At 34.5% G+C, this 19270-nt stretch overlaps 1 protein-coding gene across 6 annotated transcripts in view; it reads left to right on the forward strand.

Annotated features, from left to right (window-relative positions):
• Nucleotides 1-19270, forward strand: part of EPHA6 (EPH receptor A6) — a 928471-nt gene that overhangs the window by 626009 nt on the left and 283192 nt on the right. For 5 of the 6 annotated variants that reach the window (XM_031661826.1, XM_031661827.1, XM_031661836.1 and 2 more), the window contains one exon: nucleotides 6513-6675. In XM_031661826.1, the coding sequence (XP_031517686.1) occupies nucleotides 6513-6675 (163 nt within the window). Of the gene's footprint in view, nucleotides 1-6055; nucleotides 6104-6512; nucleotides 6676-19270 lie in introns of all 6 variants that reach the window. The other variant, XM_031661852.1, reaches the window with a different exon arrangement.

Consider the following 19270-nt stretch of genomic DNA (forward strand, 5'->3'; position numbering starts at 1 on the left):
TCAGATGAATCAAGGCAACTTAGAAACAAGAATAAACATGGATGAGTTTTTATGACTATAAGCTCTTTTATCATTATTCCTATTTTATAGAAGTGGTGTAACTCAGTTCAGGGGTTCACACGTAACTCATTCTGGTACTCTATTTTGTAAATTTTGAACTGGAGTGCACTCAGAGTTGATAACTATTCAGGGATTGATTTATTCTAATTAAATGCTAAAAGGGACTGAAGAGAGCTGGGCACAGTGGCTCACAACTGTAATCCTAGCACTTTGGGAGGCCAAACCGGGAGGATCACTTGAGGCCAGGAGTTCGAGACCAGCCTGGCCAACACAGTGAAACCCCGTTTCTACTGAGAATACAAAAATTAGCCAAGTGTGGTGCCTCATGCCTGTAGTCCCAGCTACTTGGGAGGCTGAGATGGAAGAATTGTTTGAACCCCAGAGGTGGAGATCATGCCACTGCACTCCAGCCTGGGCAACAGAGCAAGACTCTGACTCAAAAATTAAAAAAAAAAAAAATAGACTGAAGAAGAAACCAGAATATTCACATATTAAATATACAGAAGTCTGCCCTTTCCAAGAACAAATATATTTATGTTTGCCCCTACAGAGCTTGAGAATCCACATTAGTAATCAGAAGATTGAAACATCAAAGTAGAGATATGAAAATATTAAGGACCCTTTCAACCAGAATATGATGACTATGTGTACCCAGGTAGAACTCATTTTTAAAAGGACCAACAGCTGGGTTCAGTGTCTATTTCCTTTGGAAAGTAATTGTCAAATGCTGACCAAATGTAGTATTCAAACTTTTCTTTTTTCAGAGCCATGTGAAATACCTTCCTTTAATTCAAGTAAAAGACTTTCAGCTTTGCTAATGCCGTAGTTTAGGCAATAAGATTTTTTGAGAGCCTTTCAAACTTTAGGTTTTTAGGCCCCGCAATTCTTGATTTATCCTGGCACAATATCCTTCCGCAGATAATAAATCATGTTCTAAATGTGGTTTTAATTTATTTATTTTCGTTTATTTTGAGAGGATTATCCTGGAAACATCTCCACAGTCTGATGAATGTGAGTGTATATATTTGTGAGTGTGACAGAGAGGCAGGATGAGGAAGTCAAACAAAAATGGAGAGAGAGAAAGGATGTAAATGACTTAGATGACTTCTGGCAGAACCATTAATATCTATTTTTTGATGTTATTTTGTTTCTCAAACAATCTATAGCTTCAGTCCTCTAGCCAGTAGAACAAGAGCTTTACAACTATCTTAATTAAATCATCCCCCAAAAAAGAAAAGATTTGAATAGTAGAGTATTATTATTATTACATATTAATAGCACTTGCACCTATTCCTGTTATTTTCAAATGGGTATGACTTAAAGCCAGGAAGTTACCTTTATACATCAAAACTTCTAAAAGAATCTCCTGGACTTTGTTAAACAAATTCTATTCCCAGGCTTGAACCATAATACTGTATATTCCATGCAAGATTGGGTGATTTATTTGCCTCCTATATTACTTAATATCTGCCTATATGACATAAAATCAATATAAAATAAAAATAAAGGCAGCATGCATGGATTTGTTAACCTTAATAGAAATAATTTTACCTTTGAAATGTGTATTTAAACATTTGGTGTTGAGAATTTTTTTCCAGTTGAGGAACTAGTTGTTCATATAAACATAGTCTAATGATTAGCCAACAAATCATTACTATGTGGTCCATAAGCTGTGTTAAAGTTACTTCTAGTGTATAGATGGTTGAGAACATAAAGTGTGGAAAAAAACTACTTTGGCTCAGTCTAATCCATAGACATATATACTCTGGACATATTTGCTTAAATGGGGTGTAGTGGAAAAAGCAAAACTTAGATGGAAGCCAAGTTGTGTGACTTGCTTTGCTAATTTGTTTATTCTTTCTGGACTAATTTGATCATAGATAAATGGAAATAAAAGTATTACCAGTTCTTATTTCACAAGACTATTATGAGGATTAAATTTTTAAATGTGTGTGAAAACACCTTGTAAATTGTAAAGCTCTACATAAATCATTGTTATTATGATTGTTGTTATGTCTTTAGATATATATGTCTAGAGAATAACTTAAAATATAACTTTAATCATATATTTAATCCAATTAATTTAAAATTAAAAATAAAAGAGGTGACACCTTTTAGAAATCCCAATAGGCCCAAAGACTTTAGGAGAAAGCAAACCAGCTAAAAGATGACCACTGTGCTGGTCTATTGAATCTATTCCCATAAACGGAAATGGTAAACCCAAGAGAGGGTGATGAGGAGTGTTGACGATGATTCACAGCAGAAGGGAAAACACCTGCATTTCTGACATTAAAAAAATATCGAATTGAAATGCTAGGTAGAACTTTGGTGATTACGTAAGCTACACCTAAAAAAGTGCTCTAGAACCTTATACATACCATGAGATACAATGAGTTCCTGTAGAATGAATGAGTCTTCTAGAGGAGTAAATCAAAACCTAAAAGGTAATTTGACAGGGTACATAATAGAAGCAGAATCAAGATAATATCCAAGACAGGAGAACTCTAACCTAGAATTCTCTCCATGCTATCTTCTATTGATACAGGTCCTGTTATCTCTGACTGTAGAAAGATATACCATAGGGTCTGAACACCTGAGCCTATTTCTTTTCACTAAGTTATAATTTTCAGACTGAATGCTAATAGGTTCCAGACTCTAGCAAGAGGATCCCTTTTAGTTACCATGAAAAGTTGACACCTCTAAAAGTTGACACCTATAGAGATAAAGCTAACTTCAGTATTTCTGGTAAATGAAAGGTTCAGTGTGACAATATGATTCCTAGAAAAGCCTTCATTCTCAGCATCTTGGAAGGATCAGTACCTAAATGTAAGTGCCAGGGTCTTCCCATGGGAAAAGAATCATAAGTAAAAGTCAGTATCTCTAGAGAATAGTATGTGCCTGCCCTGTTTGACAGTGCTTTATGTTCACACTATTTGGTTCTGAACTATTATTTTGTTTAATTTGGATACAAATATATCAAACAGGAATTGTATATATGTTTTATTTTAGAAAATGATACAACTAAAAATGTGTTAAATTTTGTTGCTTCTCGATGATTTTTTCCCACAATTGGTGCTATTTTCTGTACTCATCCAAGAAGAAGTCTTGCTACAAGCTGTTTCACTTTCAGCCAGCAAGCATTAGTGCACAAGATGGCCAGTGCTCTCAGCCAGTGAGCATCCACTGCACTATTCACGGTTCAGTTGCTTTGCAACCCATGGGACTATGCCTTTGGAGGTTCATTTTATGCCATTTATTTACTCCCTGATACCACGTCTTAATCCACAAAAATGTGCGATAGTTCTGGATCTGCCACAAAAAAAAAGTTAATCATATTTTTAGATATTAACAAGTACTTAGAACCAATTAATAATACATTTTATGAAACCTTATGAAGTATAACTATGGCAGTACTTAGCATGAAATCTGTAAACTTAAATTATATATTTGAAAGAATGTGCTGATATTGAGTTAAACATGAAACATAAGAAGTTAGAAGACAACATAACTAACAAAAAAGAAAGAAGAAAGAAGAAAGAAAATTTATAGTAAGAACAGATATCAAATATAATAGATTTAAAAAAAAAGGAAAAAGCCAAAAATGTCTTTGAACCTCTGGAAAGCTTGATCATGAAAAAAAGAAATTACAAAAATAAATAATATTAAGAATGAGAAGAGGAATTTTATTACAGATTCAGCAAAGATGAGAAATAGAACTTTATGAACAATGGGATGTGTTCCCTAGCTAAGTTGAAGATTTACGTGACATACAGCTAGCAGTGCCATCATGGTACAAACTCCAGAAAAGCATGCCAACATACCCTATCTAAACTATTCGAAATTCAGCCTGCCAGGATGGAGAAAACATCTCAATGGCTCTATGGCAAAGTGTGGTCTCTACCTGGTGACAGCACCTTTGAATTGGAGTTGATGCATCAGCAGAAAGGCAACTGGCCAAAATTCTGGGACGATAGTGTCCTACCTATGCATAACACAGATAAAAGCTAACTTGGTTTCCCAAGAGCTTAAAAACACCAGGAGGAGAGAGGTCTGCTTTGTACTGTGAAGAATTCTTGTGACTGCTTCTTCCTGGACCCTCTTCCTCATCATGTCAGCAAGCTGCAAGACATAAGACAAGGCAGCAGCACTCACCAGTGGTGAGTGATTCGGGCTGAAGAACCCTTTAAGTACACTTGCTATTGTTGGATTTTTTATTCCAAGGATTTAGCTGCAGGTACACTTTTGTATGTAACAACAAAAATGCTAAAAACTGCCTGCAAAAGGTGTCCTTTATTCTCTATAACTTTACTGAATAGGAAATTACTATTTAGCTATCTTTTGGGGAAGCAACAAGGATAAGACGTGTAATTATCCTGGGGCCATTCTAAGAGTAAACTTTTGAACCATATCTTCTCTCTTTTGGGATAAGACTAAATGCTTTTCTTCATTGCTTTAAAGTTCTTATCTCAGTCATCATTTCACATTGTGAAACAGCACTCAAAATGCACCATAACTCTTATGTTGTAGAAATTCTGTGAAAAGTAGCATATTCTCCACTTGTATATGAGATTGAAAAATCCAAATGTTCTAGAAATTCCTGCCAGAAACAATATCTTTTTTTCTAATAGCTCACAAGAATTTTTTCTCCACAACATGTGTTTTAAGCCACCTAATTATAAATGCCTTGATATGAGCAAGCTCCTACATTTAACCCCTAACAGCTCATTGTCACCACCGATGATTTATAGACTTTATTTGCTTGTATTTTATGCTAGGTTGATAAATATTTATTTACTTTCTAATCTTAAAATCACCTAGAGATAAATATAAGTTGCAGTTTTTTGGTATTGTCTTTTTTTTACTTAAAATGTTGCTGTTCTTAACTCATTTTTTTCTTTGTACTTTATGTTTAATATGCAGTTTTATTATTTGGGGTATAAATGGCAAATTCAGTTCTTTAGCTAGACACAGAATAACCATATAGCATATAAAGTTCTGACAAGGAAGGTCATAAAGTTTAAAAATGATCCTTAAGATAAGACCTTTTCCTGAAAAGTAGCTTAAGAGAAATGATTTTCATAGTTCTAAATCTTAAAGCATCACCAGCAAATACATGAAGCTTGACACATTCTCCATATGTGTACATTTTTCATACCTTGTCTTGTTAGTTGGGAAGTTCTCCTAAATAACAATGGTTTTCAGGCAAACACTAGATGAAATTTTGATGGGAATATTATAGACAGAATTTAAACATCAAATGGATGATTCAACTAGTGACCTTGAAAGTCATTTTTCATCTCTGAAAATCTCTAGGTTTCTTATGAGAATGGTGGAAATTAACTTGAGGGCCTGTTGACCTAGCTTGACCTATGGCTTTTGTTTACACAAATGCATTTTTTTCCAGATACCCTATTAAAATATCATTGTAAAGTTATTGAAAAATAACACCGTACAAAAACAGTGTAGGTTTAATTTGTCCCCACTACCAGCATATTGTGGACAATCTCTTACACAGACAGGTAAAATGAACTGTCCTGTTCTGAGGTAGTGGGCAACAGAGATCATGTAACAAATCCTGACTGCCTAGATCATCCAGAAAGCCCTGGCAAGTTCACTTCCATTTAGTGAAGTGAGATAATTTGGCAATTCATGCAAGAGACTGAGAACCAAGCCTCCAGCCCTGCCTGATTCTGCAGGTGTGGTAAGTCTTTCATGCCTTTCTGTGTCTCCAGTGCTTTTCCATGGGCAGATTATTTGTAAATCTACTTCACAATCACTATGTAACTAATATATGTTTAAAAATAAACTATAATACTTAGGGGAGGAGTCAATTCTCCCTTACAGGAAAAAATTCATCATTTTATTTCCTAAATTTGAGTCAATTTCCGGTTTTACTACTGGGGAAACACTGAAGTACGGCACAAAGTAATTGACTTCAGGATGAAAGATTTCAAACTTTAAAAAGCAATTAATTTATTTCTCCTTTCACCCACAGGTCTACCCACGGATAGCGCCGGCATTTTGGCACTACCTGCGGGTAGAAGTGAGTAGCTGGTACTTGAATTCTCCCACCTTTGCTCCTTACACTCTGCTGGTGTGGTCTGATCTGATGTGCCCATTTTGCTCAAGATGCAGCTGCCATTCTATGTAAACATATTCTCACACCACCACCATTTCTTAGAGTTGGGTCAGGAATCTAAATCACCAAAAATACAAGTTCAGTGTATATAAGACTAATCATGTTTCTTAATAAATTTCCAAATAGGACCATATCATATGCATCGTTGTGATAACTAAATGCCAAATTATGGAAAACCATGCTGATGACACTACTTTGTAATCAATACTTTGAGTATTCAGAGCATAATTCCTCAATTAAACTTTGGAATATTTCTAGGAAAAGGTAGAATAACTCCGTTTCATTTCCTTTCTCCTTTTTTTCTGTCCCCCAGGAACATGAGCAGCTGACCTACTCTTCCACAAGGTCCAAGGCCCCCAGTGTCATCATCACAGGTCTGAAGCCAGCCACCAAGTATGTATTTCACATCCGAGTGAGAACTGCAACAGGATACAGTGGCTACAGTCAGAAATTTGAATTTGAAACAGGAGATGAAAGTAAGTTTCACGCAAGGATATACAGTAAGATATGAATTTAGTATCATTCCAATTTGACCTGATATTTAAAAATCAGGTGTCCCATGTTTTTAATACTTCATTTAAATGAGAGTTTGTTCATGTAAATACTCACACAGTCATTTCAGTTAATACTTTGTGTTATCATTAAATGCTTTCATGAAATGCCTTACTCTACCACCATAGTAATATGGCCAAAATGTGGCCCTTTATGCTGTTACACAGAGTCTCTATGGATGCCTAATAGTTCACCAGTCCTGGCATCATGATATGATCCTAATGAAAACTTGGAAGAGAATAAAGTCATGAACAAATGATTTTAGCATTTCAGAATTGTGCAGCTTTGGCCTTTTATCTCAGGTCAATAAAAACAGTGGTCAGGAGATAAACACCACTGACATGTACATTATAAGTTTAAGTACGGATATATGGGCTTCATCAGAAACCCACATTAATTCCGGAGCCTCAACATGCTGAAAACCAAAATGGGAGGTGAAGGGAGTGAGATGTTCCAATGTCATGTAACACCAGCTTTGAGGTCTTTTATTCATTCTAAACCCAGCTTTACCAATGAACTCTTTTTGGCCTTCAGAAATCCATCTTACTGCTCTTTTTGTGAGAATAGTAGGGATTGCTTTTGCCAGACATCTTTATGAAAAAGTGTCCAAATATATAAGAAAAATCTGTTTCCATCATTGTTAAAATACTGTATTCATATAATAATTCCATAAAAGTAGATTTATTATAGTAATTTCTTATAGATAACAATAATAATAGCTAGCATTTATTGAGCCCCTAAAAATGCCTAAAATGACATGAAATATTTTACATGGAGTTGTTCATTCAAACCTTTCAACATCCAGTGAGACAAGTATTATTTTTGTAATTTTACCTATAAAGGAGTTGAACAATTTGCCCAAATTTAAGCAACTGGTACGAAGCTAAGCTAAAATTTGAAGTGGAAGCATGTTTTATTCAAAGGCCTATGCTGTTAGCTACTCCACCATCCTACTACATCTTATCATTTGTATTTTTATGAAGTGTCTTTTGTAAGACCATGAAATAGGCCATAGTTTCTCAGTTTATTACTCCCTCAAAAAGAAGCTACTTGGGTTTCAGATCTGTGACAGAAGGAATATTTTTGTTGTTTTACGTTGATGAATAGTATTCACACATAAGAACTTCTTCGTTACAATTATATCTAACTACAAAGGGAAAAAGTGCTGATATATTTAAGTAAGAAGGACCCCAGCTTAGGGAGAATGAGTAACCTAATTAATAAAAAGAATACTTGTGACCTGAGTGTTTGTATCAGTATTAGTCATTTGAATTTCTGCTGGAGACTATTGACTTTTGAAACTAGAGAGAAAATTATTGGGAGTAGAGTATAATGATCACAAAACATAGATCCACAATGAAATCTGTATAAAAATATCAAAAGATTTGTCCCTGTTATGTCTTTTTCACTGTTTTTTGTTTGTTTGTTTGTTTGTTTTCCCTGCCCACTTGTCAAACCTTAGCCTAGGTATAAAGCTAAGGATACAGTCCAAGGAAAGTTTGGTCCGAGATAGTCGAATCATTGTCTTTTCTAGGCTGTGTTTCTTTTCACAGCCTGGAAAAGTTAATAGCCTTTGCACTTCTCTTGTTTTATTTCGCAGATTTAAAAAATTCACCTGACTTTTAAAGTGTGACATTGTTGAGTGTTGCGTTTTTAAGTTAGAAATGCACTCTCAGATAAACTCATAGAGCTAAATCTAAATAAGTCATTTGTGTTCATTTGGGACTTTTAGAGAAGGTCATCTAGTGTAATACTAACAAAAATTCTGATTTAAATATTAACAGTTTGATTTGGTTTTAACTTTAGATTTCAACTCACTGTACTTTGAGGACAGTTTCTTCAGACGTTCTGTGATAAAAAGAAAGGTCTCGTACTCACAAGTGACTCAGTACAATTCACTCATTCAACCAACATGTATAGAATATTTAATATGTGCCATACTCGTATGAGGCTCTGGGGATAAAAAAAATAATAATAAGAGCTAATAGCGTTTCAGTCTATATTTCTGGGAGGAAAATAAAAAATTTAAATAAAAAAATACAAGATTAGTGACGTGTACTATCATAAAAATATACAAAGGGTATGGTGACAGCATAATGAAGATGACTAGTTCAGCACATGTGAGTGGTGAAAGGCTTCTGGAGGGTGAGAGGCTGGGACTCTTTCTTGAAAGAATAGTCATGGAACAGAAAAAGCATAAAGGCCTCTAACAACATAAAATATTGAAAGAGTAAATAATTTGGTGTGGCTGTGGTGAGGAGATACGAATGGCAAAATGGTGATAGATGAAGGTGGAGAGTTACACGGGTCAAACCAAGAGCCCTTTTTAGCCATATTAAGGGCATTTGCATGTATCCAGAAAATATGCCGGATCCATTGGTGGATTTGAATCCTGGATTAATATGACTAGTAATACGTGCAAGACTCTATGCTGAGCAATTTACACATATTACCTCATTTAATTCTGACAAGATTATGCCTCATTTTAGAAACTTATGTAGCTTTACCGAAATCTGATACCTAGTGAGTGGAGGTACAAGATTAGAACCCTAGAACTATCTGACAATGGCAGCAGAAGATGGTGAAAACTCTGTTCTGAATTACTGATTTGTGAATGCCATAAAAATGACTTTGGTTAAAATCTTGAAAAGATAAAATGCCTGAGAAGAACCTGAAAATAATATATTTGTCTAAACCTGATGTTTGAGAACATAGAATGGCTCCTAAGTCAATTTACAGTCTGAGGGAAAATAATTTAAAGGATTGTTTAAAAAAAAAAAAAAAACCTGGTTAGCTTTAAATAGCATTTTCAAAGCCTGCTGTTCATACCCAGGAGAGAATTTCAGTGAATAATGCTATAGTAGCATATGGATAGGTTTCCCATAAATTCAAGGATATGATGATGTGAATCCCAACTGTTGGCATCCATCTTTTTCTCTCCATACCCTCCTGGCTCTTCTTTAAATTTTTATAGCCTTTGTTTCTCAAGTAGTGCCTGAATTATTGTAATGTCAGCTTTATTATTAAGTTCTCTCTTGTGTATTTCACTTAATTAACTTTATAATACATTCATAGAGATGAGGTATGGGTTGGAAAGGAGTGATCTCATTTGGTGATCTGGTTCAAATTTTTGAAATTAAACAAAATTAAGCAGTTTATAATTCAGTTCTTTTTAGTCATATTATTTTATTTTGTCCAACTTTGACTTTGCTAATGACCAAGGCAATAATATAATTATGAAATAATTCCTTTTGAAAATCATAATGTTCTTAACAGGCTACTTGTGCTACAAACATAGCGGCATCTGAAGAAAAATTATGGCAACCCTCTTGCACTTAGAGACTACTGCTTGGTTCTTTTCCAGTCTCAAAATATGCTAGTGGAGATTCTCTAACTGGCTGACAAACGCTGAGATTACCAATTATCACTGTTAGCATCGTAAAATGAGTCTACTTGAACTAGAGCTATTGGTTTCCCATCTACCTAAATCTATAAAACATTCCTTATTGCATATATGTATACGGAGGTAGAAATATAGACAGATTGATTGATAGATCAAATTGACTGATATATAGTCAGAAAATTATTTCCTGGTATTTCAATGTTCGCATTTTATGGATCCACTGATTTCTTGCTGGGCTAAGTGTACAGTTAATATTATGTCCACTAACAGCATTTATTGAGTGCCTACTGTGTACTGGCCTTATTATTAGGTACTGTACTTGATTGCCCCTACTTTTTTAGAATAGATTTATCAAAACCACAATAAAATTACAGAATCAGTAGTAAGAAAGTAAGAATATAAAAATACTTCATGTGGATTTTCTTGGAAGATAGATGGAAATTAGGTGTTAGAAGCTAGTAAGAATTTTCTCAATATTAAAATAAAATCTATATTATACCCCAAAGCATTAACCGTAACACATATCCACACACACACAAGTACAGTCTTATTTGGTCAAGTACAGTCTTATTTGGCTTATACAGCTGTAATAGCAAATTTTAACTACCTCAAATTTCTTATTATTTCTGAGCTTATTTTCTGGCCTTTCACTGCTGAAAATAATGAGAATCAAAATAAAAAATTGTTGACATCTCCAGTAATATTAGCCATAACTTATAAATTGCTTGGAAAAAAAACATGTTTGATACATTTTAACAATAATCCTGTTAAATTATACATTTTAAAAAGTAATAAAGATAAGGAAATCAAACTTTTGTTTTTATTTAAAACACTAGCAAGATTTGTATAACATTAAATTCCATTTTATAGTAGCAGTAAGTAATTTTGCATGTGGAGTTTTAAAACCAAAATAAAATGTATTCTACTAGATTGTAGCCAGCCTGAACCTTCTGCTTAAATACTAAAAAAATAACTTATGAGCTATCAAAAGGGAACAGAATCCATAGCTTAAAGCCAGTGTTTGAAAGAAAATTGGAATTTTACATGTAGTAATTGGCAATTTACCTCTTCCATTGCCTTAATAATTATCTAAATGACCCATGAGAATTGATACATTGCCAACATATAAGCAATGCATTCCTTTTTCCTGAAAAGATTAATTACAGCTTACATTTTAACAGCATGTAAATTTAAGTTTTCACCTGTAGGCTGCATAAATCAGTTTTGTAGCAGAAAAGGCATATCTGTCAACATTTTAAAATGTATTATTTACCAAAAGTAATAATGATGGACTAAATTTATAGCACATAAAATAATCATATAAAAATCATTATAATCAACATGAACAAACCAAACTATAAAATAATTACATTATAGTGGGTATTTCAAAATAAAATCTTATGTCATGCCTTATATATTTTTCAACAAGTGGTATGTATGTAGATACAAATGAATAAATGTAACCACTTAATTATTTTGAAAATATACATAAGATTTAGCTGTTTTAGTACGGTTGACATATAAGAAATTTGGCTTGTTTTAGCAATTTGTAGGTAGGAAATGATCCTAAAAAATAAGATGCAACGTTACGTTTCAGTTTCTTCCTCCCTAATCCATTTTTATGTCCCCATTTGATGAATTTTTCTAAATTCCATTTGCACACTTAAAAATTCTAAATCGTTGCATATGTTGTATTGAATAGAATGTTAATTTCTCAGCAAGATATCAGGTCCCCCTCCAAATGTAATCCAAACTGACATCATTTCTATCGATTTTTCCAAGTTAACGTATTCTCTGGAAAAATTAGATTATTTGGATGCTTCATGAACAAAATAATCTGTATCTTCATCATATCTAAGATTCTTCTATGACTTCCAACTGGAGTATTCAGAAAATGATCACATTACAAATAGTCACTGTAGCTTACATGCTACCTTCCTAAAGTGTTCTTGCCAGCAAGAAATCATCACTCCTTCCTTGGAATTTCTAAATATTTTATTGTTCAAAGGCGTAATTCTTTACTAAGTTGTAAACTCAGTGAGATAAAGAACTATAGTCTGTATATCTGTGTGTCTCAAAATGTCTTACACACAGGTTCCAATACACATGTAATCAAATAAATAAAGAAAATATGATTTACAAAAATACTAAAGAATAGTATGTTGCCTGCCAGGTCAAAAAGAAAAAGAAATACTAAAATATTAAATATTAGTATTAAAATACTAAAGAACAGTATGTTGCCTACCAGTTCAAAAAGAATCGGATAATTTTATTTGCCATAGATAAGCAATATTGCTTGCTTTATTTTGAGTAACAAGCTATAACTGGCTTGAGTCATGAAAAAACATAATATATGCAAGTCTAACTACAAATTAATCATTAATTCTAAATTTGGGGGGCATTTTAGGTAGGGTAAAATGACAATTTTGTTGTTAACACATTTTCTTCCTTAAACTCTTTTATAAAAACCTCCATTATGTTTGATCCGGTCTGTTGAAGCACAGTCTGTACTGTTTCAATTACTTAGGATGAAATTAGCTACATCATTATTAACACCAGCCAGAAATTTTGGAATGATTATTAATGGTAGCGCATGAAGCAGAAAGAGGACCAGCTGACCCTGGTAGAGTAATAAAAAAGTTAATTAATCAAGCAGGAGGCAGATTTCATATTTATGAGTCTACCCAGAGGAGGACAAATTCCAGTATATAAGACTTTAATTTAAAGGAATCTCCAATCAATAGCACACTTTCAACACTGGCAGCCATAGCCATCTAAATGCAAACATCAGTGGAAAAGAGGAATATTCTAGCAGTTAGGGTGTCTGAATATAAAGTGGCCTGTCCTATAAGGTGACGAAGGCCCCTCATAATAAGAATTTGTGCTGAAGCTAATTGGGAACCTGTTTAGCATGTGATAAAAGAAATCCCTGCTTTGTTTAGAAGGTTGTGATACAAGTTTAATGTAAGTTCAAACATTGAGATTTCATAACAACATATTTGTGACTTCTAATTATGTTCCAAGCACTTTTTAAAAATCTTTTCTGGTTACCAAAACACTATAGCCTTTGCAGAAGATACTATTATGCCAATTTTACAGATCAAGAAAGTAAAGCATAATGAAGTACAGTAACTTAACAGTACCCACAGGTAGTAAGCATTGGAATGGGGTTATTATGGCATTAGGCCCTTTTCATACTAATGCTTAGAACCAAAACTGAGTTCCCTTTCTGCCCATTCAGTACTTTCACTTTTCTTATTCACCTAGTCATTACTTATAATTTTCTACATGATTATTTTTTATTATTACCTCCAATTCATCACCCTCTCTTAATTACTTATATTTTGCCTTAGCATAATGTGTCTTTGAATATAAGCAGATTTTCAGAAGACTATTTATAAATCTCAATGCATCAAGTTCACAGTGCTGTGCAGTGTTTTAATGCATATTTCTGTATTAATGTACACATGGTAGACCAAGTATAACACTCCAAAGAGGCAAAATTAAGCAGCTAGTATTATTTACTTAAATATGCAGGGTCTTGTTGAAGAGTAACTGTTTGCACAGAAAGTGGAAGTCTCCCTTTAAGAGAGACTGAATTGACAAAAATAAAAAAAAGATATTTTATTTCAATTATGCCTAGATCAAATAAGGATTTTAAATGATAGGAACCAGGCTTATGTACCATAAGACAGATTGAAGGCCTTAATATGCAAAATATTAAAGATCATAACTTTGCTAAATGAGCTGGAAAGAAAATCATTAACTATTAACAGGTACTTAGATGTTGTAAAATGTGCATATCAAAGGGCAGTGTTACAGTGTGGCTCATATTTAAAACAAAAGTAACAAATAGCAGTAGATGTATTTCTTAATACAGAAAGTAGCTTATTTTTAAGGCAGTAACACATAGCAATGCATGTAAAATACTATTTCTTTGGGATATAAACCATCAACCCTTGACTGGAAGTTTTTACAAGATCAGGGAACATTTCTTTTGTTTCGTTTTTAAAAAGATTCTCATTTGTGTATGCTGTGTGAATTTGTTCTCTTAGCACATTTCAGGTAGTCAATACAGTATTATTAACTATAGTCACCATGGTGTACCTTAGATTCTTAGAACTTATTCATCTTATAACTGAAGACTTGCACTCTTTGACTAATATTTTCCCATTTTTTTCTTAGTTTTGTACCTCTTATATTGCTTTGCATGCACCTGGCAAATAGAAGGCATTCAATTAATTGCATATGAATTAATATTATCCAATAAATACACAATACTCAGTATTTATAAATACTCAATGTTGCTTCAAACACATTACATGTATTTTATTATTCTACCTATCTATTTTTAGTATTTTATTTTTGTTTATTTTGTACATATATTAATAACAAGCAGTCTGCTGAATGCTAAGGAAATGAAGGAGATAATATATGGTCTCTGTCTTCAGGAAGCTTATCACTAAACCACACTAGAGATAAGAGAGTTCCTGATTTATGTCATTCCCAAAGTCTGATTTTAATTTGACTTGATACGAGATGGATTTTTTTTTTCTATCAGCCATCATATAAATTGCTTGAATTTTTCTTTCAAGCTATTTGACTTTACAACCTTGAATTCTTAAAGAGAACAAAAATGGTCCTTAGGTATTTCAAATTGCCCCAAATTTAGTGAAAAATATATTCTCTATGTAATACTTAAAGAGTTAGAGCCATTCTTCAGACTACACAAATCAGCTTTATTGACTTATATTTTGATGTGGCTTTTCAAAAGTCGTATTTTAGTTGTCAGAAAAACATCAAGGGCAAAGTGAAGAAAACCTAATTTCTCATTATATTAACAGCAATATGGAGGCCAATCCAGAACTGCTGGATATGATTCTTCATTGTGGTTGACCACTCACCCTCATCTGTTTCATGGTCATGCACTAAGCTCAAGTAGGGAATAGGAGTATTGTGTTGTTCAGTAAGTACTGATAGAATGGTGTTTGAAAGCATTAGGGGAGCTCTAGCTGGTTGTAGAGTATCATAGTGATGATATATGAAATATGGTTCTTACAGGGAAAGGGTAGAAACACATGATGCTGAGACAAAGCTGTCCTTTGGGAAGTCACAGGCTGGAAGGATGACATAGCACAGGGTTTTGGTTCCTGTTGTAATTGTATGTCCTGGTCAAATTCTATCCACATGATAATCCATTATTTTTCAGAGCTGAAAAAAAATCTGAGAATTGAAAGAAAGAGTTGTAAAAATGTCCAAGTCAGGTTAAAAGTAATTCATATAAAATATATGAATATTAAATATCATATGTTTATGTCAAAACGTAAAAGCATAGTTGGAAAAAATTTAATTTGCCTGGTGCCACTCTTCAATAAAAAACATTTTAAATTATCTAATGTAACGTCTTCTAAATTTGTATTAGCCCAGTGCAAAACAGCTGTTTGTGCTTTATTTCACCATCAAGTCACAATACTGAATGGACAAATGTTTATAAAATAAACCCAGCCAGTTCTACAAAGGCTTGTATGAAGAATTAAGAAGCAGCATAAGTATTCATATTACACTTTACTTTTTCAAGGGAAACAGTAGTTCCCTTGAAATTTAAATTGAGTAACAAGAATTCTTGGCAAAATTGCAGGAGTACTTTAAAAGATTTAGCTGTGTGTGCACAAACCCAAGCATGACATGTGTGAGCACATTACTATACTATAAAGATAGGCAAAGGAGCAGAATATGGCAATCTTACTGCTAGATATAAAATAGCTGATTCACATCTAACTGATTTTCATGTTCTCTTATGCTTCTGGAAAACAGCATTCATTTAAAAATTCTCTTGCACTACAGTTTTTTTAAATTAGTTATCTTATATTGGCTGGATGCATAATCAGTGAGCAGACTAAATAATTTTGTCAACAAATAATTTTGGCAATTCCATCAACAATAAACATGGCAATATTACTGAATTTAGCACATGTGTGTGTGTATATCTATGTACATACATACACACATTCATATACATAATGCATATATTCTGCATTTGTATACACTTCCTATTCCCATTTTGAGATAAAGGAATGAAATTATCATTATTTTAAATATTGTTACATAAGTTGTTACCCTTGGAAGTAAAAAGAATTTGTTTTAAAATTTGATATAGTTTGCGTTATATTTAATATGAGGGAGGAGAGAAGGGCACTTGAGTGGAAGCAGTAAAAGCTAAAGTAAGCAGAAGAATGTTTAATTGTTCAACTTGTTCATTCACCCATTTACTCAATCAAAACATATTAATAAATGGGCCAGATATAGATATAGGCACTGGGGATTCCGAAACAAAAAGGATAAACCAATTCCCTGCTTTCACAACAGCTAGTGAGAAGCCCAGAATATTAAACAACATTCCAGTAGAGAGTAATATGTGTTGTATAAGGGAGCACAAGGAGAACAATGCAAACAAATGTGTCAAGGAAAGCTGCCACAAGGTAATGTCTTAAAGGAAACTTGAAGGTTAAGCCAAACTTGGCCATGAAAGTAGGGGTGCAGTGAGGGTGGAGGGACCAGATGAGAGAACTGGGGAGCTTTTGTTCTCTTTAGACAGAGAGACCAGTATGTGTGCAGGTGTAGAGATCAAAGAGAGCATGGAGCTTTCTAGTAATTGGAAGGATGTCAGTATAGCTCGAACTGTGCTTTTCAAAATGTGAGCCCTGCGCCAAAGGCATCAGCAACACCTGGGAACACACCAGAAATGCACATTTTTCAGACCTCCAACTAGACCCACTAAGTCAGAAACGCTGGGGGTGGGGCCCAGCATTCTGTGTCGATAAGCCTTCTGGGTTATTTGGCTGCAAGCTCTGATTGGAGAACCAGTGTCATCCTCAAATAGCACAAGATCAGCAGCAAGGAATGGTGGGGATGATGATCTCAGTACAAGAAACACAAGACGTGTGGCTAGTGAGGACCGTGCAATGCCATCCTTACCTTGCTTCTGAGGCTCAAATTTCCTAGGTTTTTATTTTTCTTCCAGCTGTATGTAGTTTTGGAGACAGGCAAGCCAGTCACAGTAAGCTTCCCATAACTGACGTCCCTGAAACCATTGAGAACACATCTAATTATTTCCTCACCTTCATTTTACCACACTAAAAATAAAACCTTCCAAATATCTTTCTTCATTGACACTCCTATAGCTCTCATAACTTCCAAATTCCCTAGACTATTTTAGCCTTGAAAAATTCACCTACTGAAGGTGCTAGAACCTTGGGAATCATCAATTTAAATTCTAATACATGCTCGCTCTCTGCCAGCAGGTAAGCCTGCATATGTCTCCCTGACAGTTCATATTTGGTCTGTGGACTTTCTGAAAGCACAGTAAATTATGACCTGCTCACCAGAACCTTTTGAGAAAACTGGAGCTAAGCCATCCCAAGTCAACCCTTCCAAGAAAATCTAGACATTAAGTTATCTGGGAAACTTAGTGAATCTAGATAGCCTAGGGGTAATGGTGATATATTAGCAGAGGGAAGTTAGGCACCAAAACTAACATGCCATGCAAAAGCACTTCTCTCAGGCTCAGTTGCATAGTTGTACATTCTAATTGGTGAAAGAAAAAATGCTACATTCAATTAGGCATCATAGGACTTGGTTTCTTGGCTCATGAGGATTCTCCTCCTTAGACCCATAAATGAAGTAAAGCAAACATGCTATACTATCTTCCTTTGCTCTTAAAATGCAAAACTCTCCAGGTATTGGGACCTAAGGAAGGCAATATAGTTGATTGATGTTTTGGTTTCCTTGTGGGAAAACTAGAAATTTATTCATTTGTATGTAGAGTCATTCATTCAAAACTATTCTTGAGAACCCATTCTGTACATACTCAGGCTATAGCAGAAATAGACAAAAATCTCTCCTGTCCTGGAGCTTATATTCTAGAGAGATGAGAAAGACAATAAACAAACAATAAGCAAAACATTTTATATTTAGAGGTGTGGTGTGTGGCCTCGATTTCCCCTTCAGGACCCAACTAGTGGTAGTTCTGCCTGCTGAAAGCTCATAGTTGAAGGCTCATAGCTGCAGACATTGCCCCTGGCCAAAAGAAGCTGGATGTCCCAGGGTCATGCCCTCTTCCTGGGGACAGTCAGAATCCAAGACTCCTCAATGTGATGTACAAAGACCCATGCCCATTGTGTCAGTTCAAGACGACCCAGAAGACCATCCCAGCTCCAGCACTCCTTGGGGTCCGCTGAGGTCTTTGCAGCTACCATGTGTCAAGTCAACAGCTGCATCTTTCCATGGGCTTCCTGCACTCCCACATGTCCATGCTGAGGTCACTCCCCAGAAAACATGCTGCAAGCCAAGCTCCATTGAAGAATCTGTGTCCCAGTAAACCCCATCTAAGACAGAGAATAAGAGATACTCTGGTGAAGAGTGAAGCTGAGCAGGAGGATAGGGAGTATCTGCCTCCGAATGTGAGAAAAGTACTCACTGCAGTATCTGACACAAGTAACACGTGATCATTCAAAGTTAAGTATCACCATAATCCTAATTGTTACTCCAAACTAGACAACTGGCAAAAAACTTCAGGGAGGATGGCCTTACTTTGGCCTTGAAGAAAAGGAAGAACTTATACAAGCAGAAATAAGAAAGAAAATTTTATGTTAGCAGCTGATTCATGCAATTCAATTTGACAGGTATTTCGCAAGTAAATAGACAGCAAAAGAGAATTAGCAAAGAGGAATTTGTGTAAAAGTTCAAGCGCAAGCGTTGTACTTCCTTAAACTTAGATTTAAATTTTGACTTGATCACATCCCAAATATGGGACTTTGAATAAGTCAGTTAACCACTCTGTGCCTCAGTTTCCACATCTGGAAAATGGATATAAGGATACCACCTACTTTCTAAGGTTCCTGTGAGTATACAGTGATTCAGTGCTTGTAAAGTACTTAACAACAGAAGAGTATCCAGCTATCATGTGGTTAGAGATCAATACATGATTATTAATACTGATATTATTGTTACTAGTTTTCAATCTTAAATTCCATTCTAACAGCTTCAAAATAGTATTGAAAATGTTCTTTACCTTCTTGCATATAGATACTATGTAAAAGCAATCAAATCATTTTCTT

This window comes from Papio anubis, chromosome 2 (assembly GCF_008728515.1).
Source record: "Papio anubis isolate 15944 chromosome 2, Panubis1.0, whole genome shotgun sequence".
NCBI classification, from domain to species: domain Eukaryota; kingdom Metazoa; phylum Chordata; class Mammalia; order Primates; family Cercopithecidae; genus Papio; species Papio anubis.